This window comes from Phacochoerus africanus, chromosome 10 (genome assembly GCF_016906955.1).
Source record: "Phacochoerus africanus isolate WHEZ1 chromosome 10, ROS_Pafr_v1, whole genome shotgun sequence".
In the NCBI taxonomy this organism is placed as follows: domain Eukaryota; kingdom Metazoa; phylum Chordata; class Mammalia; order Artiodactyla; family Suidae; genus Phacochoerus; species Phacochoerus africanus.
The window spans coordinates 132,111,286-132,137,362 of NC_062553.1; the positions used below are offsets into that span (position 1 = coordinate 132,111,286).

A 26,077-nucleotide genomic window follows, 5' to 3' on the forward strand; every position below is an offset into this window, starting at 1 on the left:
TGGGAGAGTGAGGATTTGTTCCCGGGTCTTTTTGCCTTTTCTACTAATTCTTAGCAGAAAAACATACCAGACATGTTATCTACTTCCTGGACAGATATGAGGCTGATCCAAAAGACAGCCGTTTCCCTCAAGGGGAACTGTGGGCAACTACAGATTACTTGAGAAAATACGGGATTTACTCGTACAAAGGCAATACTAACTCACCAGCTCAAAGTCTTCCAGGTGGTTTTCCAGGTCATTTTTCAAAGACGTCAGGCTTTCTTGTCTAGTTGGTCCAGAATGGTGACCTATGTGATGTTTATCCATTGCATCAGTGGACGCAGACTCCGACTGAGGTTGACAATTCCGCCCAGGAGTTACATCCGGTGGTCGAGGGGAAGGTGGGTTACTAAAGAGACAAAAAATGTTCAAATACGCTACAGTGCAATATAGTAAGTTTGTGACACAAACAGAAAATGCTTACCAAATATTCATGTCTGCTTTTGATTGACATCCTAACTACTTTCTGTCCGATTCTGGACTATGAATTTATTTCACCCCTTTATATGCTAACATTACTGATTTTTATTTTCTATCCAGTTCTTCAAGCTACATAAATCAGTAAAAGTCAGACATACTTTTGACTCCTATTTGCTCATTCAAGGCTGAAGCTAATGTTATCAGAAGGCTAAACTGTGTTTCGACATAAGAAAAAAGAAGAAATAAGCCAAGAGCAGGTCTTGCTCCTCTAGTTATTCTGGATGATACAATAGGAAAAAAAAAAAAGGAGTTCCTGTTGTGGATTAGTGGAAATGAATTTGACTTTGACGAGTATCCATAAGGACACAGGTTCGATCCCTGGCCTCACTCAGTGGGTTAAGGATCCAGCACTGCCGTGAGCTGTGGCAGAGGTTGCAGACACGTCTGGGATCTGGCATTGCAGTGGCTGTGGTGTAGGCTGGCAGGTAACTCTGATTTGACCCTTAGCCTGGGAACCTCCATATGCCACAAGTGTGGCCCTAAAAAGACCCCCCCCCCCGCCAAAAAAACCCCAAAAAAACCTTGACAAATATAGTTGGATCTGAACACAGAGGTTTTTTTTGTTTGTTTGTTTTTTGTCTTTTTGCCATTTCTTGGGCCGCACCTGTGGCATATGGAGGTTCCCAGGCTAGGGGTCCAATCAGAGCTGCAGCCACCGGTCCACGCCAGAGCCACAGCAATGCAGGATCCGAGCCGCGTCTGCAACCTACACCACAGCTCACGGCAACACCGGATCCTTAACCCACTAAGCAAGGGCAGGGATCGAACCCGCAACCTCATGGTTCCTGGTCGGATTCGTTAACCACTGCACCATGACGGGAACTCCTAAATACACACAGAGTTGTAACTAAATCATAAATGTCTGGATAACTGTCACAGGCGCAGATGGCGTCTTCTCCTTTGCATTCCTGTATGCTTTCAATCACTTCTTCTGTGCTCATTTGTACCCCACCGTCCGCAAACGCTCTACCTCCTTTCTTCCTACGGCTTCCCTTTGTATGTCTACTCCCTACTCTTCCATCCCATCACTACCTAAACAGGTCTCCTCTCTCTTTTTTTAAATTAATTAATTTGCTTTGGGTTCGTCCATGACAGAAGTTCCTGGGCCAGGGTTTGAACCCAAGCCATAGTAGTAACTCAAACCGCTGCAGTGACAAGACCAAATCCTTAACCTCCCGTGCCACGAGGGAACTCGGGTCTCCTCTTTCTGGTAAGTATTATGAATAATGGTGAAATACAAAACACTTTCCTAATTACTAGTAATGTGCTCAAGCGGGCAGCAAGGCTCAGGTCAAACAGCTAGAGTATGTACCGGGGTTTGCTCACTACAACAGCTAGATATCCAACAGAGTCATCTTCTGCCTAAAGACTGCGAAGTTCACACAGAGACACATTTCATTCTTAGATAAATGCAGACCGCTGCTCTTGTTACTAAGAGCAACCAGTTGCTTTGCGGGCTCTCCCCCGTAATATTGACAGTACCTGTCCTCAAGTTCTGGTTTGCTAGGTATTTTCTGAGGGTAGTAAAACATGGTACAAATGGTATCTTCTTGACTCCTGAGCGTGTTGCGTTGACCTTGTGCCTGTGACACCATGCTGCTTAAAGTCCGATGCAAAGCTGAACTCCAGCTCATGTTTGGTATCTTCGCTGGAGCTTTCACTGAGTCGTCTTCTCCACTCCCACTGCTGTCACTGTAACTGTCTCTCCGGGATGGGGATGAGCATGGGTTCTGGCTTTTGTCGGGTATCTCATTTTCATCTGAGCTTGTGCCTTGCTCCACGCAGGCCGCTTGAGGAGGGTCTTTACTGTTGTTTGGAGGTACTTGCGCTGGAGAGTGCAGTGGGGTCTGTAGTGCACACATTTAACGAGATCAGAGGGCGACAACTTAGCTTTAGAACACTGAATTGAAAATGCACATGTTAACAGCACTTCCCATTAAAATACTCAATTTTTTGATAATAAAAAAGTTAGAGAGGACTTTCCATCGTGGCTCAGTGGTAACGAACCGTACTAGTGTTCATCCTGGCCTCGCTCGGTGGGTTAAGGACCCAGCGTTGTCGTGAGCTGTGGTGTAGGTTGCAGACGCGGCTAAGATCCCATGTTGCTGTGGCTGTGGTGTAGGCCGGCAGCTGCAGTTTTGATTTGACCCCTAGCCTGGGAACTTCCATATACAGCAGGTACAGCCCTAAAAAGACCCTCCAAAAATTAGAGAAAAGAATCGTATATAAAAGTAACAACTGCTAAGATTGTACAGCTTATACTTTGAGAAGCAGAGTCACAGAATATACTGTATTCTATATCCAGCTTTTAAGTTTCTACCATGAGTATTCTGTGAAATACTGTGGAAACAATTGCATTAAACTGTATAATAATCTTACATATGGCTAATCCTTATTTCAGAATTATCCTTTTATTAAACAGGGTTGTTTTGGCCCTTTCACTATTAATAGAAATCTAGAACTCTTTGTATATAGATTTTCACCTGAGTGTCTCATTATTTTCTTGTAATTTTCTATAACAGAAATAGAATTTTCTTTAATTAGCACATAGGATATTTTTAAAGGCCTTGTTAAATATTTCCAGATTGCTCCAGAAAGACTGTGTCCATTTATATACTCATCAAGAGGGTTCCATTCAGTTTTTCCTATCCAGTGCCCCAAATCAATGTAGTGTTTTTAAACGATATTTTTAACACTTACAATATTCGCCCTCTCCCTCCACCCCTGCCCCCATGTAGGAGTTTCTTGGACCAGACACTTCTGCCTTGCACAATCACCATCATTGGTAACGGAATACTATTTTAAGTAGAAAAGCCAAAGGCGGTCTTTCAATTAGATTATTACGCTTCTTTGTATGGATTCAGTAAACAACTTATAAATCAGTAAACCACTTATAAATAACCAACAATATTCAAAATAGATTTTGGATCCTTTAGCTATTCCTTAACATAAGAAAGAGAAATGGACAAACATATTGCTTACGATGCGATTTCTAGCATTAAAAATTATAGCAAAAAAACCTTAAATAATTCTCATTTTCATTTAAACTAGTCAGAGTGAGGATTACATTTCCAAGTTTGGTTTAATGAAGAAATGGATGGAAAGTTTTAATAACTATTGCTTTATGTCTTCTTCTATTCGTGTTTGGAAAATAAATTCCTAAAATCCTAGAATTCTAGAATTGGAAGGGAAAATCAGAAAGAGAATTAAATTACTTTATATTACAAATAATAAAGAATTCACTCAGAGGTTATGTGACCCATGCAAGATAACACTCCTGCTAAAAAAGTAACCAGGGAGTGGTAGGAATGTAAACTGGTAGAGCCACCATGGAAAACAGTACGGCAGTGACTCAAAAAACTAAAAACCGAGTTGCTATATGATTCAGCAATCCCACTCTTGGGCATATATCTGGAAAAAAGCATAATTAAGAAAGACACGTGCACCCCTATGTTCACAGGAGCACTATTCACAACAACCTAAATGTCCACTGACAGAGGAACGGATAAAGAAGATGTGGTACATATACACAATGGAATACTACTCCGCCTAAAAAAGAATGGAATAATGCCGTTTGCAGCAACATGGATGGACCTAGAGATGAACATATTAAGTCAATCAGACAAATGCCATATGGTAATACTTATACATGGAATCTAAAATATGACACAAATGCACTTATCTATGAAACAGAAATAGACCCACAGAAATGCACAATAGACTTGGTCAAGGGTGGGTGAGGGGATAGAATGAGAGTTTGAGATTAAAAGATGCAAGTTATTATAGACAAATGGATAAACAACACGGTCCTACTGTAGAGCACAGGGAACTGGATTCAATCTCCAGTGATAAACCATAATGGAAAAGAATGTGAAAAAGAATGTATATATGTATCCCTGAATTACTTTGCTATACAGCAAAAATTAACACAACACTGTAAACCAACTATGCTTCAATTAAAAAAAGAAAGTAACTGGGATGAAACCCAAGAGGATCGAGCAATGATGAAACCGGTACAGCTACTACATCACTCAACTACTACTCTGTCAAGCTCACCAAAAGAGCAGGGTCGATTTCCGGTAGCACACCAGGAGGAGGTCTACAGAGAAGCAGGGATACTTCTGGAGATGTTCCCCTGAGAGCGGATATGACTTCCTGGGAGCACCAAGAATGACAAAAGAAGACACAGTTAAACCAGCATTATGAAATCAATCCGCAAGGCCAACCCATCTCATTGAAAACTATTTGCCACAAGCCAGGGGCTCACCTGCTGAGACAGTCCTTTCAGAGGAGCGCCATTCACTTTCAAGATAACATCACCCACGTCAATTTTTCCACTTTCTGCAGCTGGCTGTCCAGGAAAGAGCTTTTTAACCCTAACTATGCTGGTATTCATTTGCTCAGCTATGAGATTATCTTCTCGAGAAAAACTGAATCCTAGGCCCGAGCTATTTTTAAGCAATTTCACCTCAAATGTATTCTCTGGAGAGAGAAAGATATCAAAAAAAAAAAAAATTTTCAGTATCCTTAACATGCTGTGTATACATACGAACATTATAAACATACATACTTTAAGATTTATTTTATTTTTGCTTTTTAGAGCCACACCTGCCAGCCTACCCCACAGCCATAGCAGCACAGATCTGGGCCGCATCTGTGACCTATGCCACAGCTCACAGTAACACGGGATCCTTCATTCATTGAGCAGGGCTGGGGATCAAACCTGCATCCTCATGGATACTAGTCAGGTTGGTAACTGCTGAGCCAGGACAGGAACGCCCTAAGATATATTTTAAAAGGCTCATTTCAACCATTTTTACAGTTTTATATGCACTTACTGTACTATATTCTATATTTTAATCCTATTTCACATTATAATTAAGAAAATTCAATTTACTGAAAATTTACTAAGCTGCCTGATCAGAAAAGTGGGTTCTTAGAAAAGGGCTCTGAAAATGAAACTATGCTTTAACTCCGAATATTTTAAAAGACTGCAGAATGACAGAGAAGAAGAGCGGAAAATCCAGGGATGGAGGAGAGAAATTCAGGTACACAATGGGAGAGAGATGGAGAGAAGAATGAACAAATAACAGGGAAAGGTTACGCAGAAGTGAAGTGACCGTCTAACGTTCAGGTGAGGTACAATTTAATTCAGTAAACGGCAAGGCATTAAGATAATGTTCTCATCAACAAAAGAAATTAAAAGAACAATAACCAGGAAAGCATGAGAGAACATATTTAAAGAAAGAGTGGTGGGGGAGTTTCCATTGTGGCTCAGCAGCAGCAAACCCAACTAAGATCCAAGAGGACGTGGGTTCAATCCTTGGCCTCGTTCAGTGGTTTAAGGATCTGGTGTTGCCGTGGCTGTGGTATAGGCCGGCAGCTGCAGCCACGATTCGACCCCTAGCCTGGGAACTCCCACATGCCTCAGATGTGGCCCTAAAAAGCAAAAAAAGTGGTGGAAGAAACGAAGATAAGGTAGATATGCTGATTTTATTTTCATAATCAGGAAAAAATCATATAGGCTGAGCTATATTTCCTCCTTCTTTGGGGTACTAATTCAGAGTTGCTAGCATTTGTATAATCAAAGAAAAATGTAAAATAAAGACAAAACAATGACTACATACCAGCACCACCATTTATAAAGTAAAGGACATCTGTACCCTCAAAGGGAAGAAAGACGGACCCTCAAAATAGAGGGCATTCTGCATGACGAAGACATTTAGCCTCATGAAAAACTCACTACTCCATCAATCTTTATTTCCTTATTTTACTACCAATTAGCGGTATGTCCGAAGACCAGCAAAATTTCTAAGACCGGTGTCTGTGAACTATTAGGTGGATTTCTGCCCAGGGTTAGTGTCACAACTCCACAAAATTAAACAGAAATACAGAAAGATGTAAGAGTCAAGGTTTCATAAGGGTTTGAAGCCATTCTCAGCAATTATTTATATTTTTGTCCTTACAAACTTTATTTTGAATTGCACAACTATTGATGGCACTATGAAATGACCATAATCTGTTTCATGCATGATTTCATTACCCAAAGCCTTTTAGACTTTACTACAAATACGTGTCTTTTTTTTTTTTTTAATTCAATACAGTACTGCATGAGATTATAATTTACATTTGACAAGAGCAGTTCCAGTGACCCGGGAATGAATTGTGATCCAACATGCAAAAATCAAATACTGGGGGTTCCTGTCGTGGCGCAGTGGTTAACGAATCCGACTAGGAACCATGAGGTTGCGGGTTCTGTCCCTGCCCTTGCTCAGTGGGTTAAGGATCCGGCCTTGCCGTGAGCTGTGGTGTAGGTTGCAGACGCGGCTCGGATCCTGCATTGCTGTGGCTCTGGCGTAGGCCGGGGGCTGCAGCTCCGATTGGACCCCTAGCCTGGGAACCTCCATATGCTGCGGGAGTGGCCCAAGAAATAGCAAAAAGACAAAAAAAATCAAATACTGAATAATCCAGGTTTAAGTTTAAGGTGAGATGACAGTCTCCCAAGGCCTGACCTTCAGTAACGAAGCTGTAGTCCTTGACAAGAGTCACTTTCTTCATGACTTTTTCTGGGGCTTGACCTTGGGCATCTGGATCTGAAAGGGTACACTGTGGGGTTACAGGGACATGTTCTCTGGATGCTGGAGACTGTCCCTTTTCTAACAATAGATGTACCACCTGGACAAACAGAAGGGCACTTTAACTAAGAATTGAAAGAAACTAGATAAGATTTCAGAACTTTGTATAGTTAACTGTAGAAAGTCATTTAAAACTACCTGGTCCACCAAAATACAGGTAGAGGCAGAAAAAAATAGAGGAACAAAAGCTAGGGGTTGAAACTTTCAAAACCAAGTTTTTTATTTTCTGTAGAAAAACATTCTATTATAAAAATGACAAATATGTCATGGACAATTCAGGAATTCTTAGAATAAAATCACCACCATCCTAATAATCTAATGATCATTATAAATAATTTGGTAAACTCCCAGACTCAAAATGTATTAGAGCAATGTTGAATTCAGCCTTTGGGCTGAAGGATGACTACAAGTGAAAAACACTAGATATTTATGAAGACATTTTACATGCAATCACTCCCCTTCCTCCTGGCAGATCTCCGGCAATATTAGGTCTACATATGCTATAGAAAGCCAGCTTGCTCAAGAAAAATTCTCATCATAACACTTGCTGCCCAAATTGGAAGAAAAAAATATCTGAGAGTGTTCACATGAATCAGGCTTTGTTTCTTGAGTAACACATCTGGCAATCCCAGTGGAACTGGTATTATTCACATACATCTATGTTCTTTTAAAGTATCTAAAAAGCGTTGACAGAAGCATCTGTTACCTGTCCTGTATTTCTCAGTGTCTCCACAGCTTCCTTATGGGTAGCTCCTTCCAGACTAAGTCCATTGACAGCTAGGACTCGATCACCTACACATCAGGCAGTAACAGTGAAAGATGCAAATCACAAACATTCTACATGTTCTTTAAGATTCTGGGGTCTTGTTTTGCACTAATTTGCTTGAGAAGAGACACAGACAAACCTCTGGACAAAACTGTCACAGAGTTCCTTTAACATGTATTTAATCCCTTTCCCAATTCGATGGCTAATCTTGGTTTCATTTTAGAACAAGATACTGTATCTATTAGCAAGTCAATTTAAATTATGGGAAAAGATAAACTGAACTACAAATACAGAGAGATTGGAGGGAACTAATCTAGTTAGTTCTTACTAGAAATGCAGATGTCAGTGTTTTTGCAAGGGCATTATCCCTTTCCCATTCTCGGGCATCTTGCTTTTTAGGAAGCACAAAACATGAACTAAAACACTGTTGAGATATTTGCTTTTCTTTTTTTTCTTTGCTTTTTTAGGGCCGCACCCGTGGCATGTGGAAGTTCCCAGGCTAGGGGTCGAATTGGACCTACTGCTGCCAGCCTACACCACAGCCACAGCCACTGGGGATCTGAGCCGCATCTGTGACCTACACCACAGCTCACGGCAACACTGGATCCCTGACCCACTGAGCGAGGCCAGGGATCAAACCCACATCCTCCTGGAGACTAGTGGGTTTCGTTACCACTGCGCCACAATGGGAACCCTAAGATAATTTTCTGATACTAGAGGATAAGTTGGAAATAAGGTTTTTGGAATGTCTTAAAAGAATTGGTATGTTCTTATTTTATACAATGAATAATTTGAAGGTCTGTATTAATGTCCTAGTTTCGCCCGCATGTGTTAAAGCGATAACCCTCTATGTATTCCCAGCACACACACCGTACCTTTGTGAATTCTGCCATCAGACTCTGCCGCTCCCTTGGGAATAACGCCTTTCACATAAATGCCACCATGTCTGACGCTGGTATTCACACCTCCCTAAGTGGAAACAGAGAAAATAACATTCTGTAATATGAAAAATTTCACACTCCGTCTTACAAATCTGAGACCTAGAAAGCATTCAACTCATCAGCCAAAGAAGCAGCATCTCATGAGCACATGCAATTATTTCAATACCCAAGAATCTTTTTAGCTAAGTTTCCTGAATATGAAAGCAGTTACTTTTCAGAAAAAAATTTTATTGAGAAAATAACAGCATGCTAGTTCTTGACTGTATGAGGAGCCGCTCCTCCTTTTAAAGGTCTATGCCATGCATTATGCACAAGCAGAAAGGAAAATCCGACTTTGCAAAATGAGTGTGAGAATGTAACTGCTAGAACAGCATATGGAATCGTACTTGAGATCATATTTGCTAATCTGAAATCTCAGGAGTCAAGGAAAAATTTTCTTTACATTTTAAAAGGTTCTGGGATAGAAGTTTTATTACAGTGTAAATGAGATCTACGGAGTAGATTCTCCATCTCTTGTGGTTATTTAGCTTTTATACCCCTTCATAATAGGAAGATAATAAAATTCTAAAGAAGTTACAGACAAGAGAAAAAGGGTTATAGTATTTTTAAGACTGCTAGAAAATTATGTTTTCTTTTTGATCTCTATATGCAAAAAGTGCTATTTTAATTTTACTTCTAAATGACTTTTCACAACTAACAATATCCTTCAAATGTCAAAAATGATAATGTTATGCTTTAGGGTACAGTATATTCATTAGCAGAATTCTAAAGTAATTTCATATTTTAACTGCTTTAAAGGTACATATATACTCTTGGGAACTTCTAATATTAAGATTTTAATCATATTTACATGTTAAGATGTATTATGAAGAGAAAGGCATATAAATACATAATAGACTTTATGATGTAGGTTAAGATGTATTATTCTATGCTGATGCAGAAGCTGTCAAATGTATATAAAGCATATTTATTAATTTTATATTTTTGAAATCTTATAATTCAGATTAAGCAAGTATGAAATCTACGGGGGAAAAACTGCATTCGTCTGATTTCTTTTATACCACAGGAAAAAGTGACTAGTACACTCAAGTTTTTAAAAAAGTTTTAAGATATAATTAAATGTTTAATTTGGGAAGTATTTCACAAGTTTCCCTTTTGAAGCAGAAGAATTCAATTGATAAACTGGCATACAACAGGCTGCTGGAAATGGAGAAGAGAAAATATTTGAAAACCTTGTCAAACAGTACCGTGACACTTATTCCCAAGCTGTTATCATTTTTAGCCAGTTCAACCTCAAAGATATCTCCAGGTTTAGGAGGCGATGAAGGAAAAGTTTTAAAATTCATTTTGTTGGATGTATTCATTGAGGAGGAAGATTCCTTAAGAAGGAAAAACAAACAAAAGGATTTCTTGTTAGAGTCACACTGAATTATTAAAGGACAATCAATAAATGTCTTTTTGGGAAAATTTAAGAAAAAGCAAGATATTAAGGGTCAGAGGGGAGTCAAAGATCATGAGGGTTGGAAGAGGGCTTAGGGATCATCTGATCCAATGCTTTCATAGTTTACGGTTGAGGAAATTGAGGGCTAGAGATTTAAGGGCCTGCTTCAGGTCAAACAGACACGGGTTGGGGAAGCCCAGAACCCAATTCAAATCTGGCTTTTACACAATCCTCATCCAATGCTTTTTATACACCCCAATTTAGAAAGTATTTCCATTTCCTTTAAAAATCAATATACATCAAGCAGTGGCTTTTAACTTGGGCCTTTAAGATGAGCGGGCTTCACATTTACTTTGCTAATGTTTACAAGTTCAACATAAACATAGGCACAAGAGCCAAGCCCAGTTTATAAGAGCACAGCTCTCTTATGAGGGATATTGGCTTTTCAGTGAACCAAGGGCTTAAGGTTATTTTCTGGGTCCGCTTGTGAATGTGAGCTTAAATTCATATCATTTCTAAAATTTCCAGGAAATGAGCCATACTCTATGTTGTTGTTCTTATTATCATACATTCAGAACTTCAGAATAATTTAGGCTGTCAAAAGAGTCAACTGCCCATTATATGAATTACATGGGAACAATTTTTTTTTCGGATATTAAATTCTCTTATTAATATAAAGCAGGCAAGAGATTAACAACTTGTGGAAAACAAGTACAATCTGACTATTCATTCCTTTGTGTCATCACGTAGCAAGTTCCCAGAACAATAGCCATTTTGGAGTTAGTATTTGAAGCTGCTAATTTCTCTGAAAGCTAGCATCAAATGCAGCAGCAGTTAGTAGCATAATATATAAATTATTCTTCCTTTCCAGAATAATGTGCTCAGTTCAGAGCAGATTATTTTGCTCTGTAATATATTGGCTATTTTTGGCTTTTTTAAGTGAAAAAAACAAAGATTCAAATGAAATGATGCCTTTTTTGGCGTTTGATGATCCTGACTGCTGGAGTAAGTGGCTTCATCCATGTCCGAATCTCCTTGGTCAGAGTAATCTGTTGTATCAGAAACGCCTGTTTTTTTAGCTTTGCTTCGGTTACTGTCAGTCGAAGTCCGCTTTTTCTCAGTGGCTTTGGATATCACAGATGGGGATGGGCTGCCATGCCGAGATTCCTGCCAGCTTCGGTCACCTACATGGCTGGCAAAGAAACCATTGACCTGACTCTGGGACAAGCTGGCGCTCTCAGTCCTGGAATCTTGAGAACTCAGGCTTCCTTCCCGCAGGCCCCCAGACAGCCCAAACGAGCTCTCTGAGATGTGTCTTGGGGTGCCACGTGGCCAGCAGTGATCCTCAGAAGGATTTATAGCACTGTCTTGCACGTACGAAGATTTCTTCATGTAGTTTTTCATGCCATTGGCAATGTGCACAGGAGTGGAAGGCACTAGAAAGTCAAAATGCATCAGTGAGAATAACAGGCAGTGACACACACCTGTGCTTCCACACACGAACAAACAATGCTCCCTGGCGATTGTTGGGAGGATTTTATACCGGCGAACACATGCACAACACCAGACCTGGGGCCTCGAACCATCACAAGGACCTCACAAATGGAACAGGTGCTTTTCTGCTTCCTTTGCTTCCTCTTTGGGTCATTCTTTCTGCAACGTCTATTGAAATGCAATCCCCTTTTATCTTAACTCCCACTTCTGCTCTCTGAGACTTAATTCAAGTGAGTCTCCCCTCTGAAGACTTTAATTCCCTAACTAGAGATAATTTGAGTCTCCAAAAATCCTTGATCCTTTTTAATGGTTACTTATATACTTGTTTTATATTGTCCTATCCGACTGCATTTTTCAGACCTCAGGTAATTACCAAGGAAGGCAACTCTAACTTCCTTACACACACAGTTCTTAAAAAAAAGCCATTTAGGAGAGTTCCTGTTGTGGCTCAGTGGTGGGAACAAACTCGATTAGTATCCATGAGGATGCGGGTTTGATCCCTGGCCCCGCTCAGTGGGTTAAGGAACTGGCACTGCTGTGGCTGTGGTGTAGGCCGGCAGCTGCAACTCTGATTCGACCCCTATCCTGGGAACTTCCATAAGTGACGGGTGCAGCCCTATAAAGAAGAAAAAGAAAAAGGCTGTTACGAAAGCTTTCCTAAGAGACAAAGAACAGGTGACATATGTAAAAGAATTACGGATGCAAATTTATTAGACATGAAAAGTTTCATATGGCAAGTGAAACCAAGAGAAACTTAAATAATATACGAAGTGTTCCTAAAAGTCAACAGGGACGTATACTGTGTTTAGCAGCAAGATGGACTCTGATCCTGGACTCTGTCCTGCTCACCGCCCACTGCAGGGCATGTACCCGGGTGTGCATCCTTCGAACACTCTCCTCTACTTGGTCCTCCCAACAACTCCATGCAAGACAGGCAAGGCAGGGCCCAGGGCGTCGCACCCTCGTTAGAGAAAGAAAAACAACCATAGCTCAAGAGGGCCTAAGTCACACAGCTAATAAGTGGCCCAGTCACGGCTCCAACTGAAGTCATTTGATCTCTTGTGCTTTTATGCCACAACATGCAAATGGCAGGGAGTATAGGACAAAATGCCTTGTCCTATTATATTACGCTTCTGGTATATTGGTATCCTTTTCCTTTCATAATTGGGTTCAATCAGGACTTCATAGCTAACTGTTACATAACTACATTAATTAAGCAATTATTAAGAATTTTATTTCTCATTGGCTTAGGAAGTGATAAAACAGCAAGTACTCAGAATTTACTTAAGTGACACTGAGTTTGCAGAACAAATCCATTTTTATGCATATATTTCTAAAGAGGAATGAGATAGAAAATCTTAGAAGTGATGAATGAAAGTTATACTGATGCATAAAAGTAAAGCAGTTGGAACTACACATATCAGATGTCCAGAAAGGAACTAAGAAGCTTAAACCCAATTTACTGTTCAAGGCGTTGAAGTCCTTGCGGAAAGTAAAACAGAACAGACGGCTTAAGAGACATTCACGACGTTACCTTTGGATATCTTTTCTTTTGGCTGAGAGATAACAAGTGTCACGTCTTCAGGTGCATTTTGCAAAATTTCAATTGCAACATGGTGGCTGACCCCCTCCAGACTCACACTATTCACAGATATCAGACGATCTCCTGCAAAAATAGACAAACAACAAACAGAAATTCATGCTATATCTTAGAAATGTCACCTTCCCCTAATTTTTTTTTGTTTTGCCCAATTTTTACTTTTGTCATCTGTGCAAATCCATGCCTGTAAGTAAGTACTTAAGAAATTACCTAGGAAGTTCCCATGGTGGCACAGCAGAAATGCATCCGACTAGTATCCATGAGGATACAGGTTTGATCCCTGGCCTCGCTCAGTGGGTTAAGGATCTGGAGTTGCCGTGAACTGTGGTGTAAGCTGTAGATGTGGCTTGGATCCTGAGCTGCTGTAGCTGCGGTGTAGGACGGCAGCTGTAGCTCCGATTTAGCCCCTAGCCTGGGAACTTCCATGTGCCGTGAATGCGGCCCTAAAGAGCAAAAAAAAAAAAAAAAAAAAAAAAAAAAAGACCTAAATGTAACTAAATGTAAATGTAACACACCTGGCTTTAGGCATCCATCCAAGTCAGCTGGTCCTCCAGGAGTAACTGAGCTAATAAAAACACCTAGGTCCAGTCTTCCCATCTTTTCTCCACCAATAATTTGAAATCCTGGGAAACGGCACATTTTAAAAAGATCTTAGGGAGCGGCAAGTTGGGGTAGAGGACTAAGAGGTTATAAATTACTATGTATAAGATATAGAAGCTATAAGAACATACTACAGGAGTTCCTGTAGTGGCGCAGTGGAAACGAATCCAACTAGGAACCATGAGGTTACGGGTTCAATCCCTGGCCTCGCTCAGTGGGTTAATGATTCAGTGGGTTAATGATTTGGTGTTGCTGTGAGCTGTGGTGTAGGCCAGAGGCTACAGCTCCAATTAGACTCCTAGCCTGGGAACCTCCATATGCTGAGGGTGGGGCCCTCAAAAGACCAAAAACAAAACAAAACAACAACAACAAAAAAAACAAACTACATAGCACAGGACTATAGCCAATATTTTATAATGATAAATAGAATATAACCTTTAAAAACTGTGAATCCCTACATTGTACATCTGCAATTTATATAATACTGTATATCAACGACACCTCAATAAGAAAATAAACACTGGTGCTTTCAAGGACTAATGATTAGTCTGTGTGACACACAGACATGTAGAGATGCAGAGCAAATATGATCTGATAGGTTACCCATGTGGGATGGGACTTAAATTTGGTGGAAGTACTGATTGTAAGCACTTCATCTTTCTCATTTCTGCCATGCTGGGTGAAGGCGATGCAGGTGCCATGCTGGGTGAAGGCGATGCAGGTGCCATGCTGGGTGAAGGCGATGCAGGTGGGCTGGTGCCCCAGCACCACTGCTCTGCAACTGACTTTTACTCTGAATTCTCACAGGCCTTGAAGAATCTCAGTGACTCACCTAAGCCATACTTTGCATCTTTTTTCAGGTTAACCAGGGTGATCTCTCTTTCTGGTGAAGACACTATGCTCCATCTTTTGTGCAGCACATCTATTGGAAACGCACAAGTTGAAGATAACATAAACATGCTTAGGCGCTGTCTGTGTCTTCCAATTTAAATGCTAACAAAGCTCATTAATAGATTGCTTGGTCGCTTGAAAAATACATTTTAAATAATATAATGTCATCATCTTATATTTTGATAGTGATTTACAGTTTACCAAATGACTGTTATCACATGTATTCCTTATAAGTGGTTCTCTGGGAAATAAGGATATTTCAGTCACAAATGAGTAAATCAATCTTAAGAGGTTAAATAATTTGAGCAGGTTTACTCTGCTAGTGCAATCAAGAGCTGAACCTTAAACTTAAGTTGTCAGACTCCACGTCTCTCTGTTACATCACAGTTGGCTTCCTGAATTTGACAATGCTCAGTATGTTAAGAATTTCCCACTATAAGTGGTTGGCATTTGCACTTATAATGACTAAAACATTCACGGTAAATTTTTGGGTAAAACAGCAACAAGAAAGGGGATTATTCTTTTAAATCCCACTAATAATGACTCGGCTGGCACACTTCCATTCCAAAAGACTTTCTCTTTCTTATTTTATTTGTGGGACAATCTCATGAGGTAGGTAAAGAGACTTCTAATCACTGTTTTGCCAGTGAGGAGTAATAAATAGTTCCTGACTTACTCAACCTTACAGCAAGTAGCACTGCCTAGCAGAATGCCTGAGGGACTTGATAAACGTGACTCAAATACACTGAGTGAACGCTGGCAGCACAAATAGAATTTACTTTTTCTAATTTCCACTTAGTCTGTTTTTTTTTTTTTTTTTTTTTAAGCAGGCTGATCATTCATGAATATCTCCTACATCAAACCAGTAAATACGGCACTTAATTGTCGGGTTATTAAAATTATTTCATTTATTTAACAATCACAGCATGTGACCACACCCTTCTTGTTATGGGCTCAACTGGGCCTTTCCTCCCTTTCCCCCAAATACATATGTTTCAGAATTTAACCATATTTGGAGACAGGTTTTAAAAAAGATAATTAAATTAAAATGAGGTCTTTAGGGAGGGCCTAATCCAACATGACTGGTGTTCAGAAAAGGGGCGGCAATTTGGACACAGACCTGTGTGAGTCTGTGTGTGCTCCGAGGGAAGGCCATGTGCACAGAGGGAAAGACCAGCACCCACGAAGCCAAGGAGAGAGGGCCCCCCAAAAAAATCCATGCTGCCAACACCCTGATCTCAAACTTCCAGCCTTCAGAGCTCTGAGAACAGACATTTGGGTTGTTTAAGCTGCCCAATATGTGGGACCTGTGACGGCAGCTCTGGCGACAAATGCTTCTGAACATCAACTATAACTTAATAGTTCAAACTGGTCTGTGTGTGAGGTGGTAGAAGGCACGGCACGTGCGTTCAACACGCTCAGAGAGAGACGTGTAAACTAAACCTGCGAATTCATCTCTACACAGTTCCTAAGCATACTGAAGCTTTCTGAAAATTAGAGGTTATCTGCCAACACATGACTACCCTTGGATTTAAAACTGCATCAATGCTACGAACAGTGACTCTGTCACACAACATGTATTAACGCTCACGTGATGCGGATATGATACTTCATACTTTACAAACAGACGGCTTCGATTTCACAAAACAGTAACGACAACCACCTGCTCCTCAGAGGAACGAACCTGCCCTTTACACACCAAGGCCTCGCGCAAGTTTGCTAACTGGCTCCCTGCAGTGGACGGGTCCCTACGTTGTTGTTTCTTTTTGACTGAAACTTACTGACAAACTTCATTATAATCAATAAGAGGAGCAGTACTTCAGTATTCCTAATTAGTGATATTCCACCCTGGACGATGGTGTGACGAGCTTTATATATCTGGCACATACAAATTAGGACAAAGTTCATGCATTAGTTAATGCCTAACTTAATATGAGCTACGAATCCAAGATACTTTTAGCAAAAATAGACAATTAACTTTAGTTTTCAGCTAGAACTGAATACAAAAAATACAGCAGAATAAAACCCATAAAATAGGAGTTCCTGTCGTGGCGCAGTGGTTAATGAATCCGACTAGGAACCATGAGGTTGCGGGTTCGATCCCTGGCCTTGCTTAGTGGGTTAAGGATCTGGCGTTGCTGTGAGCTGTGGTGTAGGTTGCAGACGCGGCTCGGATCCCGCGTTGCTGTGGCTGTGGTGTAGGCCGGCAGCTACAACTCAGATTGGACCCCTAGCCTGGGAACCTCCATATGCTGCAGGAGCAGCCCAAAAAATGGCAAAAAGACACACACACACAAAACACCAAAAAAAACCCCCATAAAACAAATAGGAATGAGCTCACGTTAGATATTAAATGTAAACTTTTATCACTAATGTGAGGACAGAGTCCATTTGCTTTATACAGAGTGTTCCGCCTTCAATTATAAAAGCGATCAATATTCTGAATGTTCCTAGGTGGTATTTGCTAGAAGTCAAAGGTACTGATTTAAACAGTAAAAATGCTATTTCTTTACTTTCATCTCCAACATGCATACTAACAAGATTGACTATTCATGTTACCTATTTGGCTAAAAAATGGTATGTGCGTGTACGTATTAAAACATTTCCCAGGTAAACAATATTGGAATATATGTATGTACAGACACACACACACACACACTCTAAATGTGCAGTATTTTTGTGTAATTTCCCTAACTAGACACAATAGATAAAGCTCTTTATCCAAGGATTCGTCAGTGAGGTTTGAACATTAATTCAATTAAAATTTCATCTTTCAAATGTTTGAAAGGCTGAGGGTTAAACATTAATTCAATTAAAATTTCATGTTTCAAATGTTTTCTGAAAAATGCTCCTTTGAAAGTCCCTCCCTAGGCAACTGGGGAAAATAAAGAGATAATGTATATGAAAGCTGCTAGCACAATAAATGTGAGCTGAATCAGATCAGGCTAAAAGAGCAAAGACAGTCTGACCACTAAATAGAATGTTAAGACTTCAAAGAAACGGCTGTATTATGGAGGCATGAATTGGACCTGTAAGAGAGGAGAGGTCTTCTTTCTGCCCCCAAATAAAGAAGACTTCAAGGGCACAAGGCAGAGTTTTAAAAAGTGGATTATGGAGATGGTTATACACAACAAGTAAGGCATTAACAAAAGCTGAGGCAGAAAACAAGGCAGGAAAGGTTCTAGGAAAATGTCCTCGATCAGCCTGGCTAGAGGACCAGATCTGAGTAGGGTGGAGTTGATTACTATTTTGGAAAGCGGAGCTTTGCTAACCTACTCTTTTCAACAGGGCACCCCTCCCCCCCAATATAAAATGAATTATAAAGGTGGGGACAGAGGAAGGAAGGCTGGTGTAGAGCAATGGGCAAATGCTGAGTTTCTATTTTTCTTGTCTTCTTTTTACACAGACGTTCAAATTATTTTCCATTAGTTAAAAAAGGGGGTGGGGAGGAAGAATCTGAGGGTATGCAGCACACAAGAACCCAAGTAAACTTAAAGACAGAGAATTCAATGAGGATTAAATAAAATTTATGAATCCGTGAAAGTGAGGAGTTAGATATTTCAAGCACCAAGACATTTCTGAGTTATTTTAATTACTATTTGGAAACAAGCATTAATATTCAAGGAATACATATTTTTACATCTTTAATTTTCTTTTCTCATTACTTCTTTATGACCACAGGTGATTTTTCAAATATTTTAACATGAAAAAGAGGCTTAAACTGAACTTTCTACACTTTCCAGCATTTAAGCAATACACACTGGTGTCATTCCCAATAATGCTTACCTGCGAAATAGCTTAAGAATAATTGCTAAACGTATACTTTAGAAATTAAAGTATACCCTCTCTGCATTAGAGACATCTGTTCTAATGCTGCCTTTCTCATCTTGCTTAAGGTTCATATGGACCTATTTAGCTCCCAACTAGAATAACTGTGGATACTAATGATAGCTGTATCGATGAGTAAACTATTTGAATTTCCTAGTAAAAGCATATTTCTCATAAGATCAAAGCCATATACTCAATTTAAGTGAGTCAACAATTCTTTTTGTAAGAGCAACTAATTTTCTTGGTTACAGATATAAACCCTTGTCAGCCATCAGGCAGCTCCAAGCTGCTGATTCTGAGAACTGGGCTACAGGTAAAAGATGCTCGGGATTAGTTCCTCACTCACTGTAGGGGAAAAGACCCATTTCAAATGCTGGGGATGACAGGTCAGCGACACCGCCCTGGTATAAAAACAGAGAGAGGTATTTTCCCCTGTTCTATGACCCAATATACCAACTGCTCCAGTTTAGACGAGGAGGATAACGATGGAAACTCTGGTGTTTGGTTTCTGTGCCACCGTGAAGGAGCTCAGTACACTGGGGCCATATAATGTTTCTGGGACTCATTTAACACATTCATAGAATGCAAAGGCTTGATTTAGTTCTCTAGTTGATTCTATCTTTCGTTACTGGTTAATGCCCATATCTGTGGAATTGCTTGTGAGCACTTTGGACTTTATTTTTTATTATAATTTTCAAATATTATAATTTTCATTACAATCTTTTTTTTTGTCTTTTTGTCTTTTGTCTTTTTTTCTTTTGTTGTTGTTGTTGTTGCTATTTCTTGGGCCGCTCCCTCGGCATATGGAGGTTCCCAGGCTAGGGGCTGAATCGGAGCTGTGGCCGCCAGCCTACGCCAGAGCCACAGCAACACGGGATCTGAGCCATGTCTGCAACCTACACCACAGCTCACGGCAACGCCGGATCGTTAACCCACTGAGCAAGGGCAGGGACTGAACCCGCAACCTCATGGTTCCTAGTCGGATTCGTTAACCACTGCGCCACGACGGGAACTCCTACAATCTTGTATGTATTCTAATGAAATCTTAGGTGAAGAAAAAAACTAGCATTTAAAATTACTTTGGTCCCTGACATCTGACTAAACAAGGCACTTTTTAAAAGCTTCTGCACAACATTTTATTACTAGGAATTCAGAATGCTCATAAAGATAATAATCAGTTTTAATACTGGGGAAAAGGTTTGTTTAACTGTCTGTTCCAAGTTACTCTGCACCAGAAGAAGCTTTTTCACATGTGTTTTGGCATTTTGATAAGAGTCTGGTATTTGACCTCATTTTTTGGTTTGAACAGGAAGGAAGGTGACATAGGCAGAGACTAGCCTTGGGGAATAAGTGGTGAGACCCACAGACGGGGTGCTCCAGTCCTGGGGTCTGACAAAGGGGAGACAAGCCCCTTGGGTTATTGAAGACTTCAACACACAGGGACATGAATGGACAGATCATCCAGAGAGGAAATCAATGAAGCCACCACAGTCTGAAATGATACAGCAGACTAGTTGGATTTAATAGATATCTAAAGGACCTAACGTTCCCCAAACAGCAAAATACTTTCTTTTTCAAGTATGCATGGGACATTCTCCAGGGTAGGTCATATGCTGTGTCATAAAACAAGTCTCAGCAAATTTCAGAGGCTAGAAATTATATCAAGCATTTTTTTTCCTACCACAATGGTATGAAACTAGAAACAACAGAAAGAAAAATGGGAAAGGAACAAACATGTGGAGACTAAATAACATGCTCCTAAAAGAACCAATGGATCAACAAAGAAATCAAAGAGGAACTCAGAAATTACTGGAGACAGGTGAAAATGGAAATACAATCCTCCTAAATTATGAGATATAACAAAAGCAGTTCTAAGAGGGAAGTTTGTAGTGATACAGGCCTTCCTCAAGTACAAGAAAAATCTCAAATAAACAACCTAACCTACCTACTAAGGGGAAAAAAAAAAGAACAAGAACGAAGCTCAAAAGTTAGGTGAAGGAAGGAAATAATAAAGGTCAGGGAGGAAATAAATAAAAGAGAGTCCAAAAAAAAAAAAAAGAAAAAAAAGAAAAAAGAAAAGAAAGAACAATCAATGAAACCAAGAGCTACTTTTCTGAGAAACAAACAAAATCAATAAACCTTTCACCAGGCTCACCAAGAAGAGAAGAGAAGACCCAATAAACAAAACTAAGACATGAAAGAGAAGAAATAAGAACCAATACCACAGAGATACAAAAAATTATATGAGGCTATTACAGTTTCGTATGATTGGACAAACTGGTCAATCTAGAAGAAAAGGACAAATTGCTAGAAACATACAGCCTGCTAAAACTGAGTCAAGAGGAAATGGACAACTTAAACAGATCATTAGCAGTAAAACTGAATTTATAACAGAAAAACTCCCAGCAAGCAAGTCCAGGATCAGTTAGTTCACAGGGGAATTCTACTAAACATATAAAGAAGATCTTACACCTATCCTTTTCAAACTATTTCTCAAAACTGAAGGGAAGAGAACACTCCCAAATTCCTAAGAGGCCACCATCCATTACCCTGGTATGAAAACCAGACAAAGACACTGTAAAAAAAGAAAATTTCAGGCCATTATCTTCGGTGCATATAGATGTAAAAATTTCACAACAAAACATCAGCAAAACCAATGTAAGAATGTATAAAAAGGATTATATATCATTATCAAGTTGGATTTATTCCAGGGACACAGGGATGGAGGGATGGTGCAACTTCTGCAAATCAATCAATGCGATACACCACATTAACGAAAATCACATGATCATCTCAACAGATACAGGAAAAGCATTTGACAAAATTCAACATCCATTCATGATAAAACTCTCATTAAAGCTGGCATAGAGTGAACATATCTCAACATAACAAAGGCCATTTATGACACACCCACAGCTAACACTGTAGTCAACAGTGAAAAACTGAAAGCCTTTTCTCTAAATTCAGAAACAAGACAAGGATGTCCACTTTTACCACTTCTATTCAACACAGTACTGGAAGTCCTACCCACAACATTTAGATAAGAAAAAGAAACGAAAGGCATCTAATTTGGAAGAACTAAAACTATCACTATTTGCAGATGACACAATACTTTATATAGAAAACCCTGAAATCTCCACCGAGAAACTATTAGCATCAATAAATGAATTCAGTAAAGTTGCAGGACATAAGACCAATATATAGAAATCTGATATTTTCTCTATACACTGACAATGAACCATTAGAAAGAGGAAGTAAAAACAAAAAATCCTGTTTAAAATTGCACCAAAAAAGAATAAAATACCTAGGAACAAATTTAACCAAGGAGGTGAAAGACCTATAGTCTGAAAGCTATAAAACACTGATAAAGGAAACTGAAGATAATACGAAGAAATAGAAAGATATTCCCTGCTCTTGGATTAGAAGAATATTATTAAAATAGTCACACTTCCAAAGCAATTTATAGATTTAATGCAACCTCTATCAAAGTACTAATAACATTTTTCACAGAAAAAGAAATAAAAGCAAAAATAAAGAATTAGGATCTGGAGTTCCCGTTATGGCCCAGCAGAAACAAATGAGGCTGCGGGTTCGTTCGATCCCTGGCCTTGCTCAGTGGGTTAAGGATCTGGCGTTGCTGTGAGCTGGTGGTGTAAGTCGCAGATGTGGCTCGGATCTGGTATTGCTGTGGCTCTGGCATAGGCTGGCAGCTACAACTCTGATTAGACCCCTGGCATGGGAACCTCCATATGTCGAGGGTGTGGCCCTAAAATGGCAAAAGACAAAAAAAAAAAAAAAAAAAAAAGAAAAAAAAAAGGAAAAAAGAATTAGGATCTAATGAAACTTCTTTTTTCCAAAGGAAACTTCTGACAAAATGAAAAGACAACCAACCCACTGAAAGGGGGAAAATATTTGCATATGTTATGACTGACAAGGGGTAATATCCAAAATATATAAGTAACTCACAAAAACTCCATATATTAAAAAAAAATCAACCAAATTAAAAAATGGGCAGAAGTCCTGAATAGACATTTTTCCATACATACAGATGACCAACAGGCCCTCGAAAAGATGTTCAAAATCAGTAATCATCAGTAATAGCAAATTAAAACCACAATGAGCTATTACCTCACACCTGTCAGAATGGCTACCATCAAAAAGTCTACAAATAACAAGTGTTATCAAGGGTATGGAGAAAAGAGAATTCTTGTACACTGTTGTGGGAATGTAAAATAGTGTAGCCATTATGGAAAACAATACGGATGTTTCTCAAAAAACTAAAAACAGAGTTACCATATGACTGAGCAATTCCATTCCTGGATATGCATCCAGAAAAAAACAAAAATACTAATTCAAAGTTCACCCCAAAGTTCATAGCAATACCATTTACAATATCAAGATATGGAAGCAGTCCATGTTGAAGGGTTTGGCAACAAGACAAAAAGGATAAAGAAGACGTGGTGTATACATAAAAGTGCTACGTATGTGTGTATCTATCGACACACACACACACACTAAAATACTGTTCAGCCATAGAAAAGAATGAAATTCTGCCACTTGCAGCAGTGTGGATGGACCTAGAAATTATGCTTATGAAATAGTCTGAAAATAGAAATACTACGTATAAGTTATACGTGGAATCTAAAACATAAAACGAATGTATACAGCAAAACAGAAAGACTCACGGATACAGAGAACAAACTAGGGGTCACCTGTGGGGAGAGCCAAATATGGGATTAAAAGATACAAACTGCCATGTATGAAACAGATAAGCAACAAGGATACATCGTATAGTACAAGGAATTATAGCCATTGTTTTGTAATAACTTTTAATGGAGTATAAAATACTGATTCACTATGTTGTATACTGGAAATAATATTATAAATCATCTATACTTTAAAATTAAGAAAAAAAAATGGAGCTCCCATCGTGGTTCAGCAGAAACAAATCTGACTAGTATCCATGAGGATGCAGGTTGGATTCCCGGCCTCACTCAGTGGGTTAAGGAACTAGTGTTGCCATGAGCTGTGGTGTAGGTCACAGGTGTGGTTCGGATCACGAGTTTCTGTGGTGTAGGCCAATTTGACCCCTAGCCTGGGAACCTCCATATGCCATGGTTTGGCTTTCAAAAAACAAAAAACCAAAAAAAAAAGAAAGAAAAAAAAGGAAGACTATTATAAAATGTGCCCCATTCCCCCAAAGGTTAAAAAAAAAGCTTTTTTTTGAAATTACAACTAATCATGGACTAGAATCCTTTTCAGTTCTCTGTTTCATGAGATTGGAAGACTCCTGCTTTTTTTCTTTGATCTTTTAAGTTTCACACTCTTTACGGGTCTCTGAAAGTTGTTAAAAGGATAAGATTGGATTTTACTCATTTGTCCTTTTTTTTTTTGTGTGTGTGTCTTTTCTAGGGCCACTCCCATGGCACATGGAGGTTCTCAGGCTAGGGGTCTAATTGGAGCTATAGCTGCCGGCCTACACCAGAGCCACAGCAACTCGGGATCCGAGCCTCGTCTGCAATCTACACCACAGCTCACGGCAAAGCCGAATCGTTAACCCACTGAGCAAGGGCAGGGATCGGACCCGCAACCTCATGGTTCCTAGTCGGATTCATTAACCACTGCGCCACGACAGGAACTCCTTAATGTTCATTTCTAATTTACGATCTTGACCAGCAAGGGGAAACAGTGAAATTAGAGTAAAAAGTCCTATGTTTGACCAATGGGCGAGTATCTTACCTTTTTGATCCTTAGCTACATTTTTTGGAAAATTGTGTTTGCCATCCTTCCTCTAGGATGTCAAAAACTAATGATCCACAGAGCCCTAACTCACAGCTACTTGGACATATCCAGAGAGAATTTCAAAAAAACCATAAACTTGTCTGCAAGACAACTAAGCAATGATACCACCACGGGGGTGGGGGGGGGGGGTGGCCCGTGCAGAGAGCAGGTTTAAACACAGACACTCCTCTGCACATGCTGCTCATCTGGCACCCAAAGTAAATTTGCACTGTGTTCCGTTAGAACCTAGACACATCTCAGGCTCGCATCCTGGAAGGGATTATTAACCAGTTTATTTCAAAAGTTTAGCAGGAAGAAATAACACCTCTGAATAATTAGGCTTTTTTATGCCAGGAGACAGTCGAAAGGGTGAATGAGAGCATGGGCCCTGGAAACAGACAGCCTGCACTCAAACCACGGTGCCAGCATTGGCCAGCTTCAGAACCGACCGCACAACTCAACCTCTCCATGCTTTGGCTTCTCATTTGTGAAAAGGAAACGACATGTGCTCCGCCTTGCAGGACTGTGGTGGGGATTAAGTGAGACATAAAGACACAGTGTTTGGCACATAGTAAGTGCTCAATAACTGTTAGCCAGCAAGTACTACCATTAGGGACAGGTTAATAACTGAGCTATTTTTAGTACAGAGGTATTCCTATTCCACAGCAGACCTTTGGTCATCATAAAGCTGCACACCAGAGTCTTAGGTAACTTAGATCCAAGATGACCGGCTTTGTCTTTAATGCTAGGCCCTCAGATTTTTTGAGGGTTGACACATTAAGAAAAAAATGAGACGAAAAAAAATCATTTGCTACGAGTATATTGTAAAAGTCCAAAAATGTACTTTTTTACACAATTTTGCTTCCAAGACAAATTTTCCTCTTTTGAAAAATTGGTGTGTAAATTGCTATGAGAGAATAAGAACTATACAAAATAGCACTCTGGTGTCTGACAGTTGCGACCTACAGAAACAACAGTTTGATATGGTTCAACCAAATTTCATGCCTTCACCGTTGCCTTGGCTCTCAGGAAAATGAAAACTAAACTTAAAGCTTCGTCAAATTTAACTACATACCAGCACTTTTTTATTAGCAGATTTACTTCTTTCTCATCAGGTTTCTGATGACTTCAAATTTTAAGAATTTGAGGGTAAAATGTAAAACATTTTCGGAGGAAAGCAGCATATACACAGTGACAGTAACACTCTTTCTACTCGTGAAAGTTGTTAGAAAAGTCAAAGATGATGACGTGTGTGAAATTCTAGTTTGAATCCACCCACTTGCAAATCACTGAATTTAGTTTTTCCTACAATTTTCCTTTCCTCTTAGATTCTTTCCAAACTCTTAATCTCGACATTTAAAGTCTTCAAGTTCTTCCTGAAAGACTTCTGATAGGACTCAGAGCTGGTCCCCACTTAGGGCTTGAGCTTGACCCTGACGTCTCCATATACTGAGATGCTGAGTCTGTTATCCTCTCACGTGTCTGCACGTCTCTGATCGCACGATGCCCTTGGTCTGGAATACTCATCCACACCACTCTCTCCGAATAAACACTCCTCGTATCTCAGGATTCAGCTCAGGC

The 26,077-nt window shown here is 39.7% G+C and overlaps 1 protein-coding gene across 2 annotated transcripts in view; it reads right to left on the reverse strand.

The window, feature by feature from the left end:
• PTPN13 (protein tyrosine phosphatase non-receptor type 13) overlaps positions 1–26,077 on the reverse strand; it is a 209,290-nt gene that overhangs the window by 36,665 nt on the left and 146,548 nt on the right. The window contains exons 21-32 of one of the 2 annotated variants that reach the window (XM_047798555.1): positions 14,829–14,918; positions 13,912–14,019; positions 13,331–13,462; positions 11,275–11,738; positions 10,094–10,240; positions 8,796–8,889; positions 7,861–7,946; positions 7,032–7,194; positions 4,787–5,001; positions 4,576–4,674; positions 2,002–2,366; positions 205–388 (exon numbers count right to left, since the gene is read on the reverse strand). In XM_047798555.1, coding sequence (XP_047654511.1) covers positions 205–388; positions 2,002–2,366; positions 4,576–4,674; positions 4,787–5,001; positions 7,032–7,194; positions 7,861–7,946; positions 8,796–8,889; positions 10,094–10,240; positions 11,275–11,738; positions 13,331–13,462; positions 13,912–14,019; positions 14,829–14,918 — 2,147 coding nt within the window. The remainder of the gene's footprint in view (positions 1–204; positions 389–2,001; positions 2,367–4,575; positions 4,675–4,786; positions 5,002–7,031; positions 7,195–7,860; positions 7,947–8,795; positions 8,890–10,093; positions 10,241–11,274; positions 11,739–13,330; positions 13,463–13,911; positions 14,020–14,828; positions 14,919–26,077) is intronic. The other variant, XM_047798554.1, reaches the window with a different exon arrangement.